A 27,943-nucleotide genomic window follows, 5' to 3' on the forward strand; every position below is an offset into this window, starting at 1 on the left:
TCTTCTTCTCCAGCCGGCGCAGGCTTCTTCTTCGTTAAGAAGAAAGACGGTGGTCTGCGTCCGTGCATCGACTACAGAGGTCTGAACGACATTACCGTCAAGAACCGATACCCTTTACCCCTGATTACCGAGCTCTTTGATAGAGTTAGTGGTGCAACTATTTTCACAAAGCTGGACTTGAGGGGTGCCTACAATCTCATCCGAATCCGTGAGGGTGACGAGTGGAAGACCGCCTTTAACACCCGTGACGGACATTATGAGTACCTCGTCATGCCCTTCGGATTGAGCAACGCTCCAGCAGTCTTCCAGCACTTCGTGAATGAGATTTTCAGGGACATCTTGTACTGCCATGTCATGGTTTATCTAGACGACATCCTCATCTTTGCTAATAATCTCGAAGATCATCGTTTCTGGGTAAAAGAGGTTCTTTCCCGTCTCCGTGTCAATCACCTTTATTGTAAATTGGAGAAGTGTGTGTTTGAAGTTAAAACCATTCCGTTTCTAGGTTACATTGTGTCCGGTTCCGGACTAGAGATGGATCCTGAGAAACTCCAAGCAATCCAGAATTGGCCTATACCCTTAAGCCTCAAAGGGGTCCAGAGGTTCTTAGGGTTCGCCAATTATTATAGAAAATTTATACGAGACTTTTCCACCATCGTGGCGCCTATCACTGCATTAACCAAGAAAGGTGCTAATCCGTCCAAGTGGTCCGAGGAAGCTACACAGGCCTTTCACCTTCTGAAGCAACGGTTCATCTCTGCACCAGTTCTGAAACAGCCCGACACCGACTCTCCTTTTATCTTAGAGGTAGATGCCTCCTCCGTTGGAGTAGGAGCAGTGTTATCCCAGAGGGCCAAAGATGGACATCTACATCCTTGCAGTTTCTTCTCCCGGAAGTTCTCCCCAGCTGAGCGCAACTATGCCATTGGCGATCAGGAGTTGCTAGCCATCAAGCTCGCTCTGGAGGAGTGGAGATACCTGTTGGAGGGAGCTTCCCACTCAATCACCATACTTACCGACCACAAAAATCTTTTATATCTCAAAGGCGCACAATGTCTGAATCCTCGTCAGGCCAGATGGGCACTTTTCTTCTCTAGGTTTGACTTTAAACTCCAGTTCTGTCCGGGTTCTCAGAATCGTAAGGCCGATGCCCTTTCCCGCTCATGGGAGCAAGAAAATGAGTCCGAGTCTGCAGACAAGCATCCTATTATTAATCCGTTGGCATTCTCCACGGTAGGGATGGACTCTACGCCTCCACCAGGGAAAAGTTTTGTTAAGCCAGTTCTAAGGAAGAAGCTCCTGCATTGGGCCCATGCTTCCCGTTTTGCTGGACATACAGGCATTCAGAAAACCCTTGAATTTATTTCTAGGTCCTACTGGTGGCCAACTCTGAAGAAGGACGTTATGGAATTTATTGCCTCCTGCCCAAAGTGTGCCCAACACAAAGTCTCCCGCCAGTCGCCTGCGGGGCAACTGGTTCCATTATCTGTTCCCCGTCGACCTTGGACCCATTTGTCGATGGACTTTGTTTCCGATCTACCTATCTGCAACAAGTTTAATACCATCTGGGTGGTAGTTGACCGGTTCACCAAGATGGCACATTTCATCCCTCTCACTGGTCTTCCGTCAGCTTCCAAGTTGGCTCAAGTGTTTATACAAGAGATCTTCCGACTTCACGGTCTTCCTGAAGAGATCATCTCGGATCGTGGAGTACAATTTGTAGCCAAATTTTGGCGAAGTTTGTGTCAAGCCCTCCAAGTCAAGTTAAAGTTTTCTACGGCTTACCATCCTCAGACCAATGGTCAAACCGAGAGGGTGAATCAGGACTTGGAGGCCTTCCTCTGTATATATGTGTCTTCCTCTCAAGATGACTGGGTTCAACTCCTTCCTTGGGCTGAGTTCAGCCACAACAATCAATACCATTCCTCATCTTCTTCTACACCATTCTTCATTAATTATGGATTCCACCCTAAAGTCCCAGAATTCCAACCGCTTCCCGCAACTTCTGTTCCAGCAGTGGATGTCACCTTGCGTCAGTTTTCAAATAACTGGAGAAACGTCCGCGCAGCCCTGCTTAAAGCCTCATTCAGGTATAAGAAGTTTGCCGATAGGAAGCGTAGAGCGGTTCCTGCTCTCAAGGTGGGTGATCGTGTGTGGCTGTCCACGAAGAATTTGAGGTTGAGAGTTCCCAGCATGAAATTTGCACCTCGCTACATCGGACCCTTCAAGATTGAACAAGTCATCAATCCTGTTGCCTACAGGTTACAGTTACCATCCTTCTTGAAAATACCCAGGACATTTCATGTTTCTTTGTTGAAACCGCTGATCCTGAATCGGTTTCATTCCGCACTTCCTCCAGCTCCCAAAGTTCAGACTCAACGGGGAGTCGAGTACGAGGTGGCCAAGATTTTGGACTCACGTTTCCGTTACGGTCAGTTACAATACCTCATTGACTGGAAGGGCTATGGTCCTGAAGAACGCTCTTGGACCAATGCCTCAGACGTCCATGCTCCTGCCTTGGTCCGAAATTTCCACGCAAAGTTTCCTTTAAAGCCTAAGAAGTGTCCTGGGGCCACTCCTAAAGGGGGGGGGTGCTGTCACGATCCGGGTATCTGGACGCCATTACTTACCCTTCAGATGCCTCCTAAGGCTGGCTCAGCGTTCCAGGACCGGATCCCGCTGTTCCTGAGTTTCCACATGCAGAATGTCAGAGCGGTGATTTCATCAGCCGCGGCCTCCGCTGTGCCCGCGTGGTTAAATGTGCGCTTGTCAGTCTGGCGTCTCCTGTCTCCTGTGGCCGGCGTCGCCATTACTGTTTCAATTCTCACATGGATTACAAACCAAACTTCCCTCCAAGTGTCTGCATGGGCGCAGCCATCTTGGATTTTGTCATCTGATTATTTCCACCAATCTGCTGTCTGTATTGTTGATTTGCATAATTGCCTAGCCAACCCCTTCCTTGCTGCAGGTATAAGTATGCTGTGCCTGAGCAAGGAAGGCGTCAGTGCTTTGGTTGTCTAACCTAGTTCCAGTTTGTCTCTCTCCTGTGGTTGTCTTCCAGGTTCCAGCTCCTGTCTCCAGACATCTGCTATAGAGACCCGCACCAGCATTCCATCTGCGGTGTAGCCTGACTCTCCGATCCATTCTGGACTCACCTGTTTCCAGCTACAACAATCACCTGCTTCCAGCCCAGCTTCCAGCAGTGTACAGCTTCTCTTAAAGTGCCGGTGTCCTTTCTGCAGTTTACCACTCTCCACCGGTATTATTATTTCACCGCTCTCAAACAATCACCTGCTTCCAGCCCAGCTTCCAGCAGTGTATAGCTTCTCTTAAAGGGCCGGTGTCCTTTTCTGCAGTTTACCACTCTCCACCGGTATTATTATTTCACCGCTCTCAAACTCCAAACTTCATTATTATTTCATCGCTCTCAAGTTCGTTTATTATTTAACTGGTTCCAGCCAGTATCCACTCCGTACCAACAACAGTCTGGTTCCAGCCAGTATCCACAGCAGCCGTTTTACCTTCAGCAGCCCAGCCTTTCCTGGAACATCAGCTGGTACGATCCTGGGTTCTCTCCATTGCTACAGTCAGGCCTGGTAAGGACTTTCCAACTAGAAGAATATAAGAACTGTCTCACACTACCAGTGCCTGTGGCCCTTGCCACCCTGTAGTACCCAGGAATTGTATTTATCCTCTGTTGACTTTTATGTTTCCTTTTACTGCTGCTGTGTTACGGAGTTTGTCATAATAAACATCATTGACTTTTATCCTGGTTGTCGTGGTCACGCCTTCGGGCAGTTATTCTACATGTTACTTACATGTCTAGGGGTCTGATACAACCTCCCAGGTTCCGTTACATCTCAGCCCCTACAACTGAGGCTGCCTCCCGTCAGCTCAGGCCCTCAGTTGTGACACAGGTCTGGTAGAGACTACAGGAAGAACGTGTAATGGCTATAAGTAGAGAAATGCCCAGAGTATTGCGTTTTGGATATGGTTTTGATTCTGATTTGATTGTCATGTAAAACCACCCTCAAGTGTTTTGGTTCGAAATTTGGATTTAAAATCCGAATCTTGGGTTTTGGATTTCTTGAAAATGGATACAAACAGCTAAAATCATGTAATGTTTGCAATCCAAAACCAAAAATTCGATTTAAAATCCACATTCCGAACAGCTGGAGGATCCAACCCAGGACTTAGTTCAGAATGGCTCTCCTCAGGAGATCCAAACTGGGTTTTGGTTTGGGCCAAGTGGCACTGGCTTGCACATGTGCTGATGTCCCAGTGACTTGCCATTGGTACATCTGGAAGAATAAAGATTCCTTATTGCAGGTAATTGTGGCAATAAGGAATCTTTATTTTCAAATGCTGGCTGTAAGTGATAATAAATAGAGACTCGAGAGAGGGTTATCAAAGCTTGGAGAGATAAAATTGTGAGAGATAAACTACCAGCCAATCAGCTTCTGCCTAACAATTTTATCCTACTCCAAGCTTTGATAACCCCCAAGTGTTTATTATAATAATTAGTGCATTTCCTTAAAACCAACTTCTGCTCTCCTTTCTTTCCTCATATAAGACACAGCAACAGAGCTGTAGCTCACTGCACACACTTTGTTATGAGACACATTCCAGACTCTTCAGTAGAAGCGGGCTGCAAAAGGGGTTTGTGAGTTTGGAGAGCAGTCAGCAGTGACTGTAGCAAGTCACTTTGAAATTAGTGGAGAGATATCTTTTCAGGTTAGGTACAGGATCCCGACACTGTGAATGCCGGTGATTGGAAGACCAATGCCGGCATCCCCATCAGCCAGGAACACATACATTGTAGGATAAGTATTCTAACCTTGTCTCCTCCCTCCCCCTAACCTTAACTCTCCTTTCTCGCAGCCTAACCCTAACCTTCTTCCCCACAGCCTAACCCTAACCCTACCTTCCCTAAGCCTAACCCTAACCTCCCTTTCCACAGCCTAACCCTACCCCTCCTCCCCATCCCCCCGCAGCCTAAACCTAACCAGCCCCTGATACTTACAACAGGATATCGACTGTTGGGATTCCGGGTCGGGAGTCTGACAGGTGCTGGGATTCCAGCACCAGTGTTCCATCAGCCTGCATCCTGAGCATCAGGAATGCAACTACATCCCATCTTTTCTACTTCAGCAGCCACCTCTGACTTTCCTTCCTGGTGCCCCTCTGACAACTGCAGTCAGCTAGTAGCTGCAATGTCTCTGGGAGTTATGCCACTGGTACATACTGTAACACATCTTAGAAAGTCATTTAAGGAACACATTGCATGCTCTTTGTGTAGAAGGAGGAATAGGTGTGTGCACTGTTCTGCACTTTTCTGTAATTTTGTCAATACACATTTAATCCAGCAGGAGGCATATATGCTCATGTCATGTTACTAATGGAATCCTAAACAAAACAGTAAAAGCCTAAAGAAATACTGAAAAACCTAAAACAAACAAAAATGTCAACAGTTTGTTCCCCTTTCTTTGCCTGTGTAAAAAATGCCAATCTTATAGTGTTAGCTTCAAATTTATTCATGGTTTAAAGAGCAGATAAAATTAAGTAATAAATAAATAAATAAGATCAAATTAAGTAATTAAATAATAAGTAAATAAATAAAATTAAGTTCATTATTAATAGTAGTAATAATAATAATAATAATAATAATAATAGTAAACATTCTTAACAGGACTAATTATAGTTACATACCGTGTTTGAAATATTTCCATTTAAATGTAAACCGCTATCAAAAAGAGGAGAAGAAGTGCCACTGCTATGGTCACTGGGAGGATCTGGAGAGCCTGAAAAGGGCACAAAAAATGAGTACATTATATTTTATCACTAGGGGCCGGATGTAATGACATCCGAGTTGGCCAGATGTGCAAGTTCCAGGCCAAAACTCAGACTTTTTTTAAAGCGGCAATCATTTACAAGGCATGGTTTTACCTTGTAAATCATTGCGGCTTTAAAAAAATGTCTAAGGTCAGCCAGCAACCCGCATCTCCAGCCAACTTGGACATCATTACATCCATCCCTAAATTGGATAGCTTACGTATACAGTTTAAAACATTTTGCCTTATGTGACCTTAGGATAGGTCAGTAGAAACTACTGCTCTTTACTTACCATATTATATATTACAAAAAACAAAGTAATAAATATATACAGGTAGAGTATCCCATATCCAAATATTCCGAAATACAGACTTTTTTGAGTGAGAGTGAGATAGTGAAACCTTTGTTTTCTGATGGCACAATGTACACAAACTTTGTTTAATACACAAAGTTATTAAAAATATTGTATTAAATGTCCTTCAGGCTGTGTGTATATGGTGTATATGAAACATAAATGCATTCTGTGCTAAGATTTAGGTCCCATCACCATGATATCTCATTATGGTAGGCAATTATTCCAAAATACGGAAAATCCCATATCCAAAATACCTCTGGTCCCAAGCATTTTGGATAAGGGAGACTCAACCTGTAGTAGCCATTCATTACTAGTTACTTAACCTCTGAGGTAGGGATAGTCAGTAGTGTGCAAGATAATGTAATATTTGGCAATGTGCAGTGAGTTTAAATGTAGAGTGTATGGCAATAACCTTTAATGGCTATTGCCAAAATAAGGCAAAGTGTCTTGTAAACTCTACATTATCTTGGTCCTGTCATTATACAGGAGCTCAACATAGGGAATACAGTATATTCATTAAGTAAAATATGGAATGAGACTGCTGGCAAGGAGTGCCAGGGTTTTTCTAGTTGGAAGATCAGGACTATATACACATTAATTTAGTGGATGTAGAAGAACCCACATCTCACCAAAAGAAAAGAAATTCCTTTGTTTGGAGCACTCTTTTAAGTAATCAGTATGAATTAATGAAAGATTTATTTTATTAAAACTTAGCTTTTATTATTCCTTACTTGACTAAAAGATAAAAGGGGTATGCTATAATTAATGAATCCCCTTATAAACAGTGGTAAAAATCTATAAATAAGAGCAATTACAATCGTTTATTATATAATGATGTAATTGTTCAAAAATTAGAAAATACAATGATAGTGATCTATCAAACTAATCAGATAAACAGCAGTAGTGATATTTTTTACTCTCGTATACTCAGAAAATTCATTAACATTTGGGTATTTAATATCACAAATAGATTCAGACCAATTATATGCGTCTGGATTTGATCAAGCGGTGTAAATAATGCTAGAAAACTTCTTTGGATCAGCTTCTCCCCACAATTCAATCAAGCTTGTACACAAAAGGACTGATACTTTCTCATAGAGATAAAACAGAAATGCTATCCATAGCTGTGTTGATGAATAAAGAGTACAAGGTTGCAATTTGACTTCTTTAAACAAGAACCTGACACATATTGTATCACAATTGTATGGAACAGGTGTTGGTGCATAAATCGCCACCTAGTATTGGGGCCAGATTCCAGTCAGAGTGTAGCAAAGTCATGTGAGTCAATCAGCACATAATCACATTGAAAAAAAGGGTTATACATTACAAATCCTGTACTCTTTAATGATTGTCCGTAATCTGGAAACACATTGCTGCATATAGGCAAACATTATATTGTGATATAACAAAAAGGAGGGGAGAAGGGAAAGGAAAAACAAAGTGTGGACACTCTAGTCAACTGATCCCATCTGCTGTCCGACCTCATCCAAGAGCGGAGGAAAGATGAGAGTGGGACCGTCGACTGTGCCGTAGAAATAAGAAAGACAGGCACACTGGCTGAAGACCCCGTCGTGGTGTTAGATGGGCCCTGATGCTAACGAGCCTTGCAGGGTCTAAATGCGCCACTTGGGCCAGAGCCAGATGCCGAAATGAAAAGAAAAGTAATACAAAATGAAAATTACATTTATGCTCTCAACTGAAGTTATGAGAGATGAAATCAATAAATCTTTTGTTCTTTAGAGCAAGGTTTAAATTTAAACTGCAATTGCCCACATCTAAATTGCTCCTAAATTGATGAGACTGATTTCAATATATAACCTTATGAGCACAGGCTGATTAATATCTCAAATATTAGTGTGTCCACCTTTGTTGCACCTTGCTAAATTGATGAGACTGATTTCAATATATAACCTTATGAGCACAGGCTGATTAATATCTCAAATATTAGTGTGTCCACCTTTGTTGCACCTTGCTAAATTGATGAGACTGATTTCATTATATAACCTTATGAGCACAGGCTGATTAATATCTCAAATATTAGTGTGTCCACCTTTGTTGCACCTTGCTCATTGCCATATCTTTCAAAGAGGTATGTACCTATTAAGAAGAATAGAAAAACCTATATTTGAAAATACCTAACAAGTGAGGGCTGAAGAAAAAAGGATAGTAGGCACTCCAGTTCACTGATCCCATCTGCTGTCTGACCTCATCAAGAGAGCGGAGGACAGATGAGAGTAGGATCGTGGGCTGTGCCGTGAAAAAGGAAAAAACCGGATGGCAACTTGAGAAGCCGTATGTGGCGTTAGGCGGACCCTGATGCTAAGTAGCCTTGCAGGGTCCGGATGCGCCACCGGAGACCAAATGTCCGTCCGTGAAGAAAAAGAGGGGGAAGAGAGAGGATATGGGGAGTACCGGATTGTTGTATCTGAAGCGCAACTTGCTGTAAGTCACTGCTCTGGCAGAGGTCCGTTGATCCAAGCCGCTCGATCGTTTGGAGCTGCTGCTGCTGATCACGTCTCCCCCGCTGCTAGCCGCGGTCAGTTGATCCAAGCCGCTCGATTGCTTGAAACTGCTGCTGCTGATCACGGCTCCCCCTGCAGTGAGGAGACCGTGCATTGGGCCGTAATTAGGACGTACGTTTCACCACCTGGGCTTGCTCACCTGCTAGGTGAGCAAGCCCAGGTGGTGAAACGTACGTCCTAATTATGGCCCAATGCACGGTCTCCTCACTGCAGGGGGAGCCGTGATCAGCAGCAGCAGTTTCAAGCAATCGAGCGGCTTGGATCAACTGACCGCGGCTAGCAGCGGGGGAGACGTGATCAGCAGCAGCAGCTTCAAACGATCGAGCGGCTTGGATCAACGGACCGCTGCCAGAGCAGTGACTTACAGCGAGTTGCGCTTCAGATACAACAATCCGGTACTCCCCATATCCTCTCTCTTCCCCCTCTTTTTCTTCACGGACGGACATTTGGTCTCCGGTGGCGCATCCGGACCCTGCAAGGCTACTTAGCATCACGGTCCGCCTAACGCCACATACGGCTTCTCAAGTTGCCATCCGTTTTTTTTCCTTTTTCACGGCACAGCCCACGATCCTACTCTCATCTGTCCTCCGCTCTCTTGATGAGGTCAGACAGCAGATGGGATCAGTGAACTGGAGTGCCTACTATCCTTTTTTCTTCAGCCCTCACTTGTTAGGTATTTTCAAATATAGGTTTTTCTATTCTTCTTAATAGGTACATACCTCTTTGAAAGATATGGCAATGAGCAAGGTGCAACAAAGGTGGACACACTAATATTTGAGATATTAATCAGCCTGTGCTCATAAGGTTATATAATGAAATCAGTCTCATCAATTTAGCAAGGTGCAACAAAGGTGGACACACTAATATTTGAGATATTAATCAGCCTGTGCTCATAAGGTTATATATTGAAATCAGTCTCATCAATTTAGCAAGGTGCAACAAAGGTGGACACACTAATATTTGAGATATTAATCAGCCTGTGCTCATAAGGTTATATATTGAAATCAGTCTCATCAATCTAGGAGCAATTTAGATGTGGGCAATTGCAGTTTAAATTTAAACCTTGCTCTAAAGAACAAAAGATTTATTGATTTCATCTCTCATAACTTCAGTTGAGAGCATAAATGTAATTTTCATTTTGTATTACTTTTCTTTTCATTTCGGCCTCTGGCTCTGGCCCAAGTGGCGCATTTAGACCCTGCAAGGCTCGTTAGCATCAGGGCCCATCTAACACCACGACGGGGTCTTCAGCCAGTGTGCCTGTCTTTCTTATTTCTACGGCACAGTCGACGGTCCCACTCTCATCTTTCCTCCGCTCTTGGATGAGGTCGGACAGCAGATGGGATCAGTTGACTAGAGTGTCCACACTTTGTTTTTCCTTTCCCTTCTCCCCTCCTTTTTGTTATATCACAATATAATGTTTGCCTATATGCAGCAATGTGTTTCCAGATTACGGACAATCATTAAAGAGTACAGGATTTGTAATGTATAACCCTTTTTTTCAATGTGATTATGTGCTGATTGACTCACATGACTTTGCTACACTCTGACTGGAATCTGGCCCCAATACTAGGTGGCGATTTATGCACCAACACCTGTTCCATACAATTGTGATACAATATGTGTCAGGTTCTTGTTTAAAGAAGTCAAATTGCAACCTTGTACTCTTTATTCATCAACACAGCTATGGATAGCATTTCTGTTTTACCTCTATGAGAAAGTATCAGTCCTTTTGTGTACAAGCTTGATTGAATTGTGGGGAGAAGCTGATCCAAAGAAGTTTTCTAGCATTATTTACACCGCTTGATCAAATCCAGACGCATATAATTGGTCTGAATCTATTTGTGATATTAAATACCCAAATGTTAATGAATTTTCTGAGTATACGAGAGTAAAAAATATCACTACTGCTGTTTATCTGATTAGTTTGATAGATCACTATCATTGTATTTTCTAATTTTTGAACAATTACATCATTATATAATAAACGATTGTAATTGCTCTTATTTATAGATTTTTACCATTTTTTATAAGGGGATTCATTAATTATAGCATACCCCTTTTATCTTTTAGTCAAGTAAGGAATAATAAAAGCTAAGTTTTAATAAAATAAATCTTTCATTAATTCATACTGATTACTTAAAAGAGTGCTCCAAACAAAGGAATTTCTTTTCTTTTGGTGAGATGTGGGTTCTTCTACATCCACTAAATTAATGTGTATTTGGTACATTATTCCTAGGAGCACCTCCAACGTTAGAATAGCTGCCCATGGGGGCCTAAATCTTTTTCTGTTTAGTTGGTTATCATGATTTAGTCAATTAATTATATTCAGTCTGGTGCAGGATAAGCCTTGCTTTGTCAAGATCAGGACTATCCCTATTATTATGAATAATTAATAAATAGCATTAACAAGAATGTGACTACCAGCTGTGCATAATTAGCATTATTAAAATGATTAGCTCCATTGTGGCTGGTCAGTGCAATGCTGGTTGCTGTGAGTTATATATACTGTGGCGTCTACTATTTGTATATGATGCTGTTTCTGGAATTACAATGTCTATACTTTTATGTCTTATTGATGTGATCTTACCTAATGGGAGCTTAAGAAATGAAGGCGCTTCCTTGAAATAGTAAACAGTAACGGTGACGTCATCTCCAGCATTCCGCAGTAAATGTACCTGGTAGGAATTTAAGAAACATGAAAGAAAAGCGAAGCCCAACAAACTTTATGTACTGCAGATGTACATAAAGTAAAACATACAATACTGTATGATATAATATATAGCGCATTAAAGTAAACATTCTATGTATACCAAGCCATCATTTTCAATGTATACAATTTTGTTAACAATACAACATTTCGTGGTTTGGATTCTAAACTAGTATTATTTACTTAAAGCAATATAAATACAGCCAATGGCTTTGAAATGTCCAAGTGTTACTTGAGATAGGTGAAATGTCAACATTTTTGTTTCCTGAGAGGAGAGATTTAATACATTCTTGTTATATAAAAAAAGCACAGATTAGTAAAATTGTTAGAAAAAAAATAAACACATACATATTTGACCCCCCCCCCCCGAAAATTAATACAATTAAGTCAAAATTAAAATGCTTAAATCAGATTCGCTCAACACTACTGCTAATGATACTTTATGTTCTTAGAGGTATCATGTATCAGATGTAGACACAGAGGCAGAACTACCATTGGTGCAGCAGGTCAGAAACTAGGGCCCTTGAGGACTATAGGGCCTACTGCTGCCCAAACCAGCAATGACTTATCGCCTGCCCCCTACCCCCCCAACAGACCATTTTTGCAATGTCAGATGAATTGCCCAGTGCAGAGAGCAGGGTTGGTCCCACTGCCTGAGGGACCTGCCCCTTACCTTAGATAGTCAGGGCTGACCTTCTGTGTCCCGGACTGATGGAGGAGTCCTGCCACCTAGCACTTACTACCTCTAATTAACAGACAGGAACATTTTTCTGATTCACTGCTGTCTGCGAATTAAAAAGACAGATCACCAGTGTAAATGGCACTGTCAGAGTCTGCCTGACAAAGTGCCAAACTGAGGAAAGCACAAAGGGTGAGGGCCCATCACAGACAGATCAGAGGCTGCTGTGTTCCTGCCCCACCAATGTACATGTCTCCTGTTCTCTGCACTGTGCAGGACATTGTACTTGTACCCCTGTCATCCACTGTCTCTCCCTGTCACCTTCAGACTTCCCCTGTCACTCACTGCCTCCCCGTTACCCTCTGCCTCCCTCTGCATTCTGCTGTCACCATTGTCATCCTCTGCCTCCCCTTGTCATATGCTATCACCCTGTGCCTCTCCCTGTCACCCACTGCTGTATGGCATATTGTGAACCTGGGTTGGGGTGGAGAAGGGGGAGCCAAATTATATTTTTGCCCCTGGGCCTACTACTCACAAGTTCCGCACTTGTGTAGTCAGTTTTGCACAGCTCAAAAACTGCTACTTTACTTATTCAAATATAAACTTTATTTTATTAAGTATCAAACCTTGGAGTGAGACTAAGCGAAGAGAGATACCAACAAGTCAGCTCCTAGATGTATTTTTTCAAACACAGCTTGTAAAATGACAGAAGCTGATTGGTTGGTACTTTATCTCTCTCCAATGATTGATACATCTCACCCATGGCAAAGTAAGGGGCTGGCACCCCCCCCCCCTACACACACACACACACACACACACACACACACACACACACACACACACACACAGACCCTACACACATTTGAAATAAGGTGTGAGTATTGGAAATGGGGCATGGCCTTGTGGGGGAAGGGCGTGCACACAATAGTACTTCCAATTCAAATTATTCCACACAGTAGTGTCCCTTATTCGCATTACACTGCACAGTAGTGTCTTGTATTCATGTTACACCATCCCTCCCCCCCTAACCCTAACCCACCAGTCCCACAGCCTGACCCTAACCCGCCCCCCAAAAAGCCTCTTCAGTGGTACGTAACCCACCCTTCCTAATCTCCCTCCCTGCAGCCTAACCTTAACCCTCCCACCCTCGCAGCCTAACCCTAACCCTCCCATGTTGCTTGCCAGTGGAGACTTTGGCACCAACTCGATCCGGATTTTGTCATTCTGCATCGCTATCTTTGTTGGGATGCCAGCATCAGCATTCCGAACAGTTTCGGGATGCTGGCATCAGCTTTCCGACCGCGGGATGCCAAATGCCGGCATCTTGACTGCATCTCAAATGAAATGCTAATGAGCTGCTGTGAGATGAGCCTCAAATGGACCCAGCCATTAACCAAACACCATTAGTTGGATGGTAGAAGTGCTTCCTGTTAGAAAAAAGATCGGGGTGCCATCACTTCCAAGATAAAATGATCAATTATACAATTAACTGATATACATTTCCTTGAACCTGGCCTTGAAATAGGTAAGATATGTAATTTCTTTATTACACTCAACAAGTTAAAGTTTTTGCTTACTTACTTACTACTTACTTACATCTAACATGCATGACATTTGTGTAGTTTTCCAGGCACTACAGTCCCTTCTCCCAAACACTGACACTTTTTTATTATCTTCAACAACAAATAGATCTATAGCACTGTGCTAAATAATAATTGCTGTGTACCTGGTGACAGTCTGTTACTGCCGGCGCGGCGCAGGTGTCCGACAGCACCGCACTGCACTAGTGATCAGACTAGTGTCCGGCAGCACCGCACTTGTAATCAGACTCACAATAAACTACAGTTCCCAGCAGCCCTTGCTGCCGGGAGCTCACATCAACAAGGGCTGCTGGGAGCTGTAGTTTATTTTGAGTCTGATTACAAGTACAGTGCTGCCGAATACTGGCGCCGCTCCAGTAGTAACAGACTCTCACCAGGTACAGTCTGACAGTACTGCTTTTCTACCCTTTGGCCGCGGGTGGCACAACCAGGCGGCGCCCCCTCCTTGCCTGGCACCCCTGGTGAGTGCCATCCTGGCCAATGTGTAGATGCACCCCTGAATGGGATGCAGGAGGGCAATGAAAAACATGAGGGGAGGTACTTAACCATTAAAAAATATTAAAATAGTAAAAATAGCAATGACATCAAATGTAAACTCTCAACTTATAGAGCTATTGCTACAGGCATACACATAGAGATACGTGCTTAATTTATAAGCAATCTGGTCAGATTGTTTAGAAATTAAGCACGGATCTCTCCATGTGTACCCCCCTTCACACTCAGCTTGGTCTTGTTTGATTACCACATCTCACAAGATCAGGCTAAGCACACAGACTGCACCTGCAGGCATCGCTTATCCTGTCGGCTGCCTGCTGTGAAGACCTAAAGAAGTAAGAAGATATACAATTTGTATCAGCAAACAATAAATTAATCTGTGGTAAATTTTGACTCATAATTACAGATTTTTAGTTGAATATGAGCAAAAAAATTGTTGGTGGGGAACAGGGTGGGGGACTTCTGTATTAAGCTAGGGTGGCTGGAACCCTTACTCAGGCCCTGGGAGGGGCAGATGTGGCAGTTGTATTCTGGAGGGAACAGGAAGCCAGTGTTGGCCTTTACTGAGGATTGACAGGAGAGGGAGATTTGCCACAGTTTCTATGACATTTCCTGCATGAGGGATATTTTGTGGTAATCTGGATGTAAGAAAAGTAGTTATACTTGTTATGTGTTTATTATGTTTTCTGTGGTCTACAGTATGAATGTTGTTACAAAGCAGAAGATAAAAACTAAGCAGAGAAATACAATATTAGGTGTTGATTAAGTCGGGTTCAGTATGAGTTACCAATGGACACAATATCGACGGTCATAATCCCGACAGCCATTAACCTACAGTCAAAATACTGACAGTATACCAACATGTTCAAATTGCAGATATAGTCAGAATACCGATATATCAAAATACCGACATGAGTTTTTTATTTTTTTTTGTGTCAATGTCGACATGGACACCGTCTAACTGTACCACGTCCCCTCACACTATTATATTCCCCCTCCAGGTCCACTGGGATGGTAAAGTATGAACACGTCTGTTTTTGAGCAAAAATTCCTTAAAAACGCATGTCAGCATTTTAACACGTTGGCATTTTTAACATGTCGGCTTAATGAATGTCGTTATTATGACATTGTCTGTATTTTGACTATTGGTCAATGGCTGTCAGGATAAGAAGGAGAAGAGCTACAAGCACAAGCAGAGATTGGTAAGCACAGGCCGAGTTTGGCAAGGCTGTGTTCACCTAACCAGGGCACAATTAGATATGGATAAGGTGCATCTCTTGTGGATGATGAATAGGCTATAATGATGATGATGATTACTATCAGTAACAGCACTATCAGCAGCAATATCTAACTACTTCTTCGTGGCTGTGTATTGACCCCTCCAGTTCAATAGTTAAATCATTATTGTCATTGCTATATTACTGTATATCATCAATTCATAAACATCTACCACGTTACTTGCTGGATATTGTCCAGGGGCACCAGTAGGTGGGTAGTGCCTATTTAGGTGGTCAGCTTGGAAGGTGGAGCAATGGAACCCCTTCATCTATTTATATAGCACCAGCCTACTTAGTAATGTTTTATAACTGGAGCAAACACATGACTTTGCATTAACAGATCTACAAAGGGGTTGGGTTCAGGTGGCCAGCGTTTGGGATCCCGCCGGTCACCATACCGATGCCAGAATCTCAATCTTTAGCTTGCTGGTGGTAGGGCGCAATGAAGCCCCTTGCGTGCATGCTGCACTCACCACACAGCGGACTCGGTAGCTCGCTGTGCTTGCCACTGGTTCTATTCCCTCTCTATGGGTGTCGTGGACACCCACAAGTGGGAATAGTCCCTGTTAATCGGCATGCCGACTGTCGGCCTCTGAATGGTACAGTAACCGGCGGCCTCCCGACTGCCGGTCACATGACTATATCCCATACAAAGCTATAAGAGGACCCACTCACAAGCTTACAATAGGTGACTGATAACAAACTTTATTGCCTCTTATTCAGAGGTGGTTCCTACCATTTTAGTAAGCCTATGCTACAATCCAGTTCTTCGGTGGTGTCATTGCATGGTCAGTATTTATTGCACATGCGCAAAAAAAGGACACTGGAAAAGGCACAATAAAAACTGGCGCATGCTTAGAAAAATGCCATCAGCTAGAGATTACATCTGCTGCATCCCCTTGACGCTGAAAAAGGTTGCTTTAATAAAAGTAAAGGCTGCTTGTAACTTTGTTGCAACAATGTTGCTGCTCACTACAGTAACATTACAATTAGTGCTGCAGAAATGAGAGATGTGTGCCGAACCATTTTTGCTGGTTTTGGTTCTAATTCGTGGTCTGGTTTTTGTTTTAGATTCACTTTCACATACAGTAATTCTAGCCTTTTTTTGTTCCTACAGTATTATTAACACCAATAGTATTATTTTCCAGTCATTTCCACTCAATTTGATCACATCACAACTCACACTAAAGGCTGCCTGGCTAAACTAAGCAACAGAGCAGCCGCACAAACACACGGCAGTTATTTCTGTTTTCAGTGCAGGATGGAAACAGTGCAGGTCATGTACAGTGTGCGTCGGATACAGTTTGGGTTGTGTACAGCGTGGATCGGAAACAGAGTGGATCAGATATAGGGGGTAATTCAGACTTGATTGCTAGGCTGAGTTTTCTCACAGCCTGCGATCAGGTCTGAACTGCGCATACATATGCGCCGCAAATGCGCAGGCGCGTCAGATGATTGCACCGGGTATCGGTGCATAGTGACGGGATGGTGCAAAAAAAGTGATTGCATGGGCGATCGCAATGAGATTGACATGAAGAGGGCGTTTGTGGGTTGCAACTGACCGTTTTCAGGGAGTGTCTGGAAAAAATGCCCAAGCATTTTCAGGACGGGTGTTGGACGTCAAATCTAGTCCGAGACAGGCTGAAGTGATCGCAGTGGCTGAGTAAGTCCTGGGCTGTGCAGAGACTGCACAAATCAGTTTCTGCTACAAATGTGTTTGCATTCTTGCACAGCTCAAATACCCTCTCCCTGTAGGCGGCGACTAACTGATTGATGGACAGCAAATAACATTGCCCAGCAATCAGGTCTGAAGAATTAGGTCCATTGTGGGGGCCGGATAAAGTACGGGTCAGATATAGTGCAGGTTGGCTACAGTGTGGGTCAAAGCTTATTGATTTCAATGGGACTTTGGAATCAGAGATCCAAAAGTGGGGTTTTGTTTCGGATCAAGATACGAGGTAGCCGGGCAGATCTGAGCCCTGACTCAGATTGCCTCAGAACCCAGATGTTCGGAGTGGTTCTGATTTCCTAAAATCCAAACTGCTCAACTCTAGCAAGAATGTAGCAAAATAATTCAAATTAAAAATATTATTATTATTAGTATTATTATTATTAATAATAACTATTATTATCATCATCATCATCATCATCATCATCATCATCATCATCAGTTGTCCAATGCAAACAAATACCAAACAAGTATTTTCAGCAATGCAGAAAGTACAGCAAAAAGAAAGTTGCATGATAAAGTGTATTGAGTATTGAAGCTCAGTTTATTTTGTTTAATAAGGATAAGGACATCTATAAAATGTAATAGACTTGAAAAGAAGTTATTGTTCATAATGTTCAGTAATATAACCAGTCAGTTTTCACTGGCACAAGGCTGCCGTCACTCAGTTAATCAGTGCATTTCAAATAGGTTTTCCTGAATGGTCACACCACTTAAGCACTGTATGTTTCCATGCTAATTGCTATGTTAATAAGGCCTCCAAACTGCATTTCATTATCAAAAATTGAACATGTACCATTAGCTAATCAGAGAAAATCAAATCTCCAAGCTTTGAATATGTAGAGTAACCAATACATTTTGACTGTTTAATTAAAATGTTAAAGAAGGAAGCACTTTAGTATTGCATAAGATAATTAAATTGCAGTCCAATAATAATAACACTTTGACGTTATTCCCTATCTATATTTATCAGAGAGTGTAAAGTCAGAAATATAAATTTGGACTTACTGACTTTTAATAAGTTGATTTTCCATTATACATTTTCATGCACATAATTTTTTTGTGTGGTGTAGCGGTAAAGTCACTGAAATAAGGTTAGACTGCGTTCTTAGGGGTGATTCAGACCTAATTGCTGGGCTGCTAACTTTCCTGTCCTGCGTTCAGATAGTTGCCGCCCCAGTGGGAGTGTAAATTCGCTGTGCAAGTGGGCGATCCCTTGTGTATGTTGAGCTACAAAAAAACACTGTGTCCAGTCTGTGCGCAGCCATGGACTTACTCCTACAGTGTAACGAGAAGAAGCTGATCGGGGCCGAAGCTGACGTCAGACACCCTCCCTGATAATCAGAGCCGGCCCTAAGCAATATGATGCCCTAGGCAAGATTTTGGCTGGTGCCCCCTAGCACCACCACTGGTTCCGCCTCTGACCTTTCACCTCTTTCCCAGCACCATCACCCCTCACCCATAGCAGTCCTTATTTTGGTGTTTGTACCCCCTATACTTTAAATCAGAACAACTCGCACATTTGGCGCATAGCCCAAAAAGGGGTGTGTTTTTGCTGGCAAGGGGCATGGCCACACAATAGTAACCCCAATTCCAATTACGCCACACAGTACTGCAACTTTATTCACATTTGATCATGCGATAGTGTCCATAATTCATATTACATCCCACAGTAGTATCACTTTACCTTATAAACGTTACTCCTCACAGTAGAGCCCCTTATTCACATTATATCACACTGAATTGCTCCTTATTCACATTACACCACACCCTATTGCTCTTTATTTACATTAGACGACACAGTAATGCCCTTTCTACACGCAATGCCACATAGTAGAGCACCTTATACACATAATGCCACACATTAGTAATGCATTTATACACATAATTCCACACAGTAATGCCCCTTACACATATGAGACACCTTATTAATGTCCTTATAAACATAATGTGCCTTACACATTATGACAACCTTTATTAATGCCCTTTTACATATAATGTCCCTTACACATATGCCGCACATTATTAATGCCCTTATACACATAATGACACACATAGTGCCCCCTACAGATTTGCTGCACATTATTAATGCCCCTTTACACATAATGACACACAAACAGTAACATAACATAGTATCTGAGGTTGAAAAAAGACAATTGTCCATCGAGTTCAACTTATTTGTGGTGTCCTATGTATGATGATTTGACTAAAATTTCTGACTGATGCTGCTGTCAGCCATTGCATTTTATCCCTATTTATAGTAACTATAATGCATGACTATGCACCATACCCCTGGATATCCTTATCCAATAGGAATTTATCTAACCCATTCTTAAAGGTGTTGACAGATTCCGCCATTACAACTCCCTCGGGCAGGGAATTCCAAACACGCAATGTCCTTACCGTGAAAAAGCCTTTACGCCGTATTGTGCGGAATCTCCTCTCATCTAACCTGAGCGAGTGTCCACGAGTCCTCTGTGTTGATCTAACCAAAAACAGGTCCCGCGCAAGCTCTGTGTATTGTCCCCTTATATATTTGTAGATGTTGATCATATCCCCTCTTAGTCTTCGCTTTTTCAATGTAAACATGCCTAGTCTTTCAAGCCTTTCCTTGTATTCCATCGTCTCCATGCCCTTAATTAGTTTGGTCGCCCTCCTCTGTACCTTTTCAAGCTCCAGGATATCCTTTTTGTAGTACGGTGCCCAGAACTGTACACAGTATTCAAGGTGTGGCCTCACTAGTGATTTATATAACGGGAGTATAATACTCTCGTCCCTAGCATCAATACCCCGTTTTATGCATGCTAATATCTTATTAGCCTTCTTTGCTGCAGTCCTACTTTGGGTACTACTGCTTAGCTTGCTATCTATGAGGACACCTAAGTCCTTTTCCAGTACAGAATCCCCTAATTTTACCCCATTTAGTAGGTAGGTGTAATTTTTGTTCTTGTTACCACAGTGCATTACCTTACACTTGTCTGTGTTGAAGCCCATTCTCCATTTGGCTGCCCATGCTTCTAATTTAACTAAGTCGTTCTGAAGAGACTCGGCATCCTCCTCTGTATTTATAGCCTTACACAATTTGGTATCATCTGCAAAAATTGACACCATGCTCTCTAGACCTTCTGTTAGGTTGTTAATGAAAATATTGAACAATAGCGGTCCTAATACTGAGCCTTGCGGCACACCACTTAGCACTTCAGTCCAAGTTGAAAAATATCCATTAACCACAACACGCTGCTTCCTATTATCTAACCAGTTTTTGACCTAAGTGCATATTGTGCTTCCTAGCCCTGATTCTTGTAGCTTGTATATAAGTCTCATGTGTGGTACAGTATCGAACGCTTTGGCAAAGTCTAAAAAGATTACATCCACGTCTTTACCCTGATCTAGGTTTGCGCTTACTGTTTCATAAAAGCCAAGTAAGTTGGTTTGACAGGATCTGTCCTTCATAAACCCATGTTGATTCCTTTTAATGACCTTATTGGTTTCAAGGAACTTCTGAATACTATCTCTTAGAATACCTTCCAATACTTTCCCCACTATAGATGTAAGACTAACTGGTCTATAATTACCTGGTTCAGCTTTACTTCCCTTTTTGAATATAGGCACTACTTCCACTATACGCCAGTCTTTGGGAACCATACCTGATATAACTGAATCCTCAAAGATCAAAGATAGCGGTTTTGCCAGTTCAGAGTGAAGCTCCATTAGAACCCTTGGATGAATACCATCGGGCCCTGGTGATTTATTAATCTTTAAATGTTTTAATCGGTCACAGACTACTTCCTCGCTTAAATAAGTACCTATCAGTGTGATATTGTCATTATTGAGATTGTGTGTCAGTACCTGAATCGGGTCCTCTCTAGTGAATACTGTTGAAAAAAACTCATTTAGTGTGTCCGCTATGTCATTATCATTTTTGCTTAAGACTCCCAACTTGTCTTTCAAAGGGCCTATACTCTCCTTTTTTAATCTCTTGCTATTAATGTATTTAAAGAATTTTTTAGGATTCGCTTTGCTTTCCTTTGCTACTAGTTTTTCAGTTTCTACTTTAGCCGCTCTTATTTCCTTTTTGCAATTTTTGTTACATTCCTTATAGTGCTGAAATGACTCTGCTTCCCCGTCAGATTTGTATTTTTTAAATGCTCGCCTTTTCTTGCCCATAAGTTCCTTAATCTTTTTGTTAAGCCACATCGGTTTATGATTTTTATTCCCTTTTTTGCTACTCATAGGAATATATTTGAGTGTATTTTTAGCTAGCAGGAATTTTAGTACCTCCCATTTCTCCGTAGTATTTTTTCCTAAAAACAAACCTTCCCATTCAATATCCCTGAAAAATACCCTCATCTTTTCAAAATTTGCTTTGCTAAAGTTTAAAGTCCTAGTTGAACCAGAATAGGGCTGTTAGTAGAAACTGATATTGAATGTGACCATATTGTGGTCGCTGTTTCCTATGGGTTCCCCTACTATAATACCCGATACCAAATCCTGATTGTTTGTTAATACCAGGTCTAAGATTGCATTGTACCTAGTTGGTTCCTCAATTAGTTGGACTAGGTAGTTATCATTTAGTGTGTTTAAAAACATACTGCCCCTAGCAGTATCACATGAATCGTTTTTCCAGTTTATCTCTGGATAGTTAAAATCGCCCATCACTACTATGTCTCCTACTCCTGCTGCTTTTTCAATTTGCTTTAGTAACAATTCATCATCAGATGCGTTGATACCAGGCGGCCTATAGCATACACCCAATACTAACTTTTTTGTTCCTTTTTCCCCGCATGCAATTTCTACCCATAATGTCTCAACAGTGTCTACAGTCCCCTCCTGAATATCTTCCCATATATTAGGTTTTAAAAACGGCTTTACGTACAGACACACCCCTCCACCCTTTTTATTTAGTCTGTCTCTCCTAAACAGTGTATAGCCCTCTAGATTGACTGTCCAATCATGAGATTCATCCCACCAAGTTTCAGTAATGCCTATAATATCATACTGTTTGCTTGCTGCAAGTATTTCTAGTTCACCCTTTTTACCAGTAATACTTCTGGCGTTTACATACATACAACTAAGATAAGTATTTTCCCTTGCGTTAGGGACATCTTTCACCTTATGTGGCAAGGATGACCTGTAATCGTCATTGGTTAGTGCTTTGGTAAAATCCCTTTTAGTACCCATGTTAGTAACCTTACTGCCTGCTCTTACCCTCCCCCCAACTTCTCCCCCATTTCGTTTACTACCGCCATCCCCACTATTCTCACTGCATGACCCGTAGTTTCTAGCTAAACCCTCCCCCCAGGCTCCTAGTTTAAAATCTCCTCGAACCTTCTAACCATCCTTCCCCCCAGCACAGCTGCCCCCTCCTCAGTCAGGTGCAATCCGTCACGACAAAAGAGATGGCGCCTGACTGAGAAGTCCGCCTAGTGTTCCAGGAACACAAACCCCTCTTTCCTGCACCAATCCCTAAGCCACACATTTACCTCCCTAATCTCCCTCTGCCTCCCTGGACTAGCGCGTGGCACAGGTAATAATTCTGAGAATATTACCTTAGATGTCCTTGACTTCAGTTTCTTTCCTAAGTCCCTATAGTCTTTCTTAAGGACATCCCACCTTCCGCTAACTTTGTCATTGGTGCCAACGTGCACCAAGACCGCCGGGTCTTTGCCAGCCCCTCCCAACAATCTATCTACCCGGTCCACGATGTGCCGTACCCGAGCACTCAAACCAAGCATAAAGTGAAAGGAATTGTCTGTAGACCTCCGAGACAGAATTGTCTCAAGGCACGAATCTGGGGAAGGGTACAGAAAAATATCTGCTGCTTTGAAGGTCCCATTGAGCATAGTGGCCTTCATCATACCTAAATGGAAGAAGTTCTGAGCCACAAGGACTCTTACTAGAGTTAGCCGGCTGTCTAAACTGAGCGATTGGGGGAGAAATGCCCTAGTCAGGGAGGTGGCCAAGAACCCGGTGGTCACTCTGTTAGAGCTACAGCATTCCTCTGTGGAGAGAGGAGAACCTTCTAGAAGGACAACCATCTCTGCAGCAATCCATCAATCAGGCCTGTATGGTAGAGTGGCCAGACAGAAGCAACTCCTTAGTAAAAAGCACATGGTATCCCACCTGCAGTTTGCCAAAAATGCACCTGAAGGACTCTCAGACCATGAGAAACAAAATCCTCTGGTTTGATGAGACAAAGATTGAACTCTGTGGTGTGAATGCCAGGTATCATCTTTGCAGGAAACCAGGCACCGCTCATCACCAGGCCAATACCATCCCTACAGTGAAGCATGGTGGTGGTGGCATCATGCTGTGGGGATGTTTTTCAGTGGCAGGAACTGGGAGACTAGTCAGGATAGAGGGAAAGATAAATGCAGCAATGTACAGAGACATCCTGGATGAAAACCTGCTCCAGAGCGCTCTTGACCTCAGACTGGGGTGACGGTTCATCTTTCAGCAGGACAACAACCCTAAGCACACAGCCAAAATATCAAAGGAGTGGCTTCAGGACAACTCCATGAATGTCCCTGAGTGGCCCAGCCAGAGCCCAGACTTGAATCCAATTGAACATCTCTGGAGAGATCTGAAGATGGCTGTGCACCAATGCTTCCCATCCAACCGGATGGAGCTTGAGAGGTGCTGCAAAGAGGATACTGTAGGTGTGCCAAGCTTGAGGTATCATATTAAAAAATACTTGAGGCTGTAATAGCTGCAAAGGGTGCTTTAACAAAGTATTGAGCAAAGGCTGTGAATAATTATGTACATGTAAATTCATATTTTTTTATTTTTAAGAAATTTGCAAATATCTCAAAAATACTTTTTTCACATTGTCATTATGGGGTATTGTGTGTAGAATTTTGAGGGAAAAAAATTATTGATTCCATTTTGGAATAAGGCTGTAACATAGCAAAACATGGAAAAAGTGAAGCACTGTGAATACTTTCCGAATGCACTGTATGCCCTTATCTGGCAACATACAGTAACAATCTATTAGACTTATTTTCTTCTCCAAGCTCCCTACAACGGCACCAAACCGTCATTTTTTGCCAACCTGATGATTATTTCAGTGTCCTGTACCCTGATGCAGAAATGTTTCTATACCATGTACATGTCCTGCATTGTCTAGTACTTTAAGTCACTGTTTTCTTCTTTTGAACATTTGTTTATGGGCTGCGGAACCCTTGTGGCACCATATAAATAAATGATAATAATAACCACTCATTTATTTTTGTTCTGATATAGAAAGTAGCAAAGTTGTACAAAGTGAACAGTGAAGAGCATTTGATAAAGTACTGTAGATCCTTGTTGGCATATTTTAAGCTGGTTCATTGTACAAGAAAGACCTGTGATCTTTGTTTAATATGTAAGCTCTTGTAAACATGGCTGTTGTCCTGAATTCCCTCATTGGTTGCTTAGTTATGAGATATACTGTACCAGTTAGTGGTGATGCTGTCATAGGGTACTGTTTGCCTTTAAAATGCAGTTGACAGCATTACAATTGTGTTACAATAATAATGTCGGCATTTCAGTGTTCCCATAACAATTGTTGACATCATGAATCTCAAACAATCATCAAATACCAAATAGTCCAAGTATTTCAGTAACGATATTTGACAACTTTTATTTACTCCTCTCCAGGAGAAGCCTGGAGAGGAGTTGAAGTTGGCAACTGAGATGCAGGGCTGAGAGCTCTTTTTCGTTAAGCCAACTGAATCAAGTAATATTGGGTCTGTCCTCTCCCAACAGATCTGCAATTCCAGGCATTACACTCTCTATCCTACCTGAAGTGCCCATATCACACATCCACCCCTCATCTACCAGCAACCCTTTCATGCCACTTTCCAAAGTAGGTGGTCTGGGGTGGGTCTGATGATATGATTCGTCCTGATTTGTGTCATCGTGGCCATGATGACATGTTTATGAGGTCACATGCCATGTCCCAACCCCTATATCACATAATTTACACCTGCCACACCCCTCATGCCACGCCACAATTACACACATATTGGATGCACAGAAATAAATGTAGATATCGTCCATATACTGAGTTACTCTTTTCTATTCGAATGCGCCGTCTATAGCCATATATTTTGATTAAATAGTCATTAAATAGTCATCATCATTATCATTCCACACTTGCACCAGCATTATCTCTGGTGCAAGATAATAGTCTTAAAACAAACCAGTCTCTGTGTACACACAACTGTGCATAGCCCATAATTCTATTTACAAGTCGATGTGTACATCCTTGGGTCCCCCACAGAAGTGTGCTCTCATTTATGGAGCGGGTGGTCTTCAGTTTGCCGACTGTCGGGGTTCTGGCGCACAATATACCGGCGCCGGAATCCCGACAGCCAGCATACCGACACCTTTTCTCCCTCTTGGGGGTCCACGACCCCCCTGGAGGGAGAATAGATAGTGTGGCGCATGTAGTGTGCCACTGTGCCTGCAAGGGGCTCATTTGCGCTCGCCCAGCTGTCAGTATGCCGAATGTCGGTATGCCGGTGGTCGGGATTCCGGCACCGGTATGCTGTGCGCCGGGACCCTGACAGCCGGCATACCATACTACACCCCTATGGAGCATGTGCAATGCAAAGACATGCCAGATCCTCCTACAAAATTAATTTACGAACAGTACAACTCTGTTTTTATAGCCGCCTAACTTGTTACATCTTCCTTCAAAATGTTGCTTTTTAAATATTAAATTATATTGCAAAAGTTAATTTCTCTTGACAATTCTTCATTTACTTATTGTGATTAAATAAAAATATGGAATACTTGTGAATGAATTCACCATCTTAAAAAAACAAAACAAAAACAAAACCTTTTGGCCCAGTGTAAGGAATTATATCAGTACTGGCTTATCTCTACTTTTTCTTAATGCCGAAGAAATCTGAGTAAGAACACCAAGCAATGTTCACAGCGATACAATCTACAAGCACTGTCCTCACAGGTAAACTGGTTTTAATTTAAAGTTTAATAACTTGCCTGTAATCAAGCACATCTCAATCAAACAGGACATGCTTTCATGATTCTTTGTAAAAGAAAAGTTTATTTTAATTAACAGTCTACTTCAAACTATACTTCAGTGTATAAAAGTATATATTATACAAAATCATGAGACCAATGAGCAGTAGAAGTGCGGTTTGATAGGGGAAACTGGCAATTACGTGAGATTATGTAGTTAATAGTAATATACAGTATTTTCCTTATAGGGAAATGTAAAATAAATCAAGTATCAGGTTATAGTTCCTGCATCTCTCTTACAGTATATTGGGGGTCATTCTGAGTTGTTCGCTCGTTGCCGATTTTCGCTATGCTGCGATTTGTTGCAAATTGTGCATGCGCAAGGCACGCAGGGCACATGCGCTTAGTTATTTAACACAAAACTTCGCAGTTTTGCTGTGGCTTCTGCAGCGCTTTTCAGTCGTACTGCTGTTCGGTAAATTATTGACAGGAAAGGGGCGTTTTTGGGCGGCAACTCAGCGTTTTCCCGGCGTTTCCAAAAAAACGCAGGCGTGTTAGGGAAAAACGCGGGTGTGTCTGGCCGAACGCAGGGCGTGTTTGTGACGTCAAACCAGGAACTAAATGGACTGAGCTGATCGCAATCTGTGAGTAGGTCCGGAGCTACTCAGAAACTGCTAAGAATTATTTATTAGCAGTTCTGCTAATCTTTCGTTCGCTATTCTGCTAAACTAAGATACACTCCCAGAGGGCGGCGGCCTAGCGTGTGCAATGCTGCTAAAAGCAGCTAGCGAGCGAACAACTCGGAATGAGGGCCTTAGTGTATTATATATTGTTTTAGTATATTTCTAAGTTGGTTTAAATGAAAACCACACTCATGAAGCAGCAAATTTTATATATAATATAAAATATCCTCAACAAGGGCTATCTTCTATAAATATTTTTTTTTTAAACAGTGACATTAAGGTACTAATCATAGAGTGTACACATAAAAACTACACACCATTCTAAATTATGGTCTCTCCTCTGCCTTTGTCCTCCTTTCTTTTGCCAGACCCCCCTCCGGTTTTTATTTTCTCCTACAGTTCTATGGTTTTTATTTGAACATTTATTGTATGTTTTTTGCACACGCCTATGTTTGTTCATGTTTGGGACTGTGTTCCCTTTGTTCATCTCTTTTTAGTGCTTTTTGTTCAAGTTTCTTTATACCTTGTAGGCATATTTCATCTCTCACAATAAAAACCAATGTTTAAAAAAAAAAAACAGACCGTTACTGAAATTGCAGGTTTTTGTGATGTAAAGCCTGAAGATAAGATAAATCCCTTTTCAACCTTCTTTAATATCACTGTAGAAGTAAATTATTTAAATTATTTTTTTTCAAAGAGAAAAAGTAAAAACTAAAATACCCTGTTTGCATAGGTGTATCATATTTTCTAATATTGAATAGAAGGACCTATAGTAGTAAGTTTCTATTATCAGGAAGAGCGAAAGGTGGTTGTGGTGATAACCTACAAATTCTTTCAATGTTTAATTATACTTAATTTCATAATGAAATAAACACTATATAATTTCATAGGGCCAGTTCCATTTCCTAAATGTATGTGCAGTGGAAGCCTGATAGATATAGTAAATATATATAGATAAATAAACATATACAATTTCCCTTAGTGATCCCTAGCACTATTCTATCACAGTTCCCTTCCATATTAGATCAACCAACCTCACCTCTATCCTAATTAGCTGGTGTTAATTAAACCCATGTCTTCCTTTCCCTGAATC

The 27,943-nt window shown here is 42.0% G+C and overlaps 1 protein-coding gene across 1 annotated transcript in view; it reads right to left on the minus strand.

Moving 5' to 3' along the window:
• SNTG2 (syntrophin gamma 2) overlaps positions 1 to 27,943 on the minus strand; it is a 1,009,087-nt gene that overhangs the window by 410,436 nt on the left and 570,708 nt on the right. The window contains exons 7-8 of the mRNA XM_063915497.1: positions 11,300 to 11,387; positions 5,710 to 5,801 (exon numbers count right to left, since the gene is read on the minus strand). Coding sequence (XP_063771567.1) covers positions 5,710 to 5,801; positions 11,300 to 11,387 — 180 coding nt within the window. The remainder of the gene's footprint in view (positions 1 to 5,709; positions 5,802 to 11,299; positions 11,388 to 27,943) is intronic.

Source organism: Pseudophryne corroboree, chromosome 4, assembly GCF_028390025.1.
Source record: "Pseudophryne corroboree isolate aPseCor3 chromosome 4, aPseCor3.hap2, whole genome shotgun sequence".
Classification (NCBI taxonomy): domain Eukaryota; kingdom Metazoa; phylum Chordata; class Amphibia; order Anura; family Myobatrachidae; genus Pseudophryne; species Pseudophryne corroboree.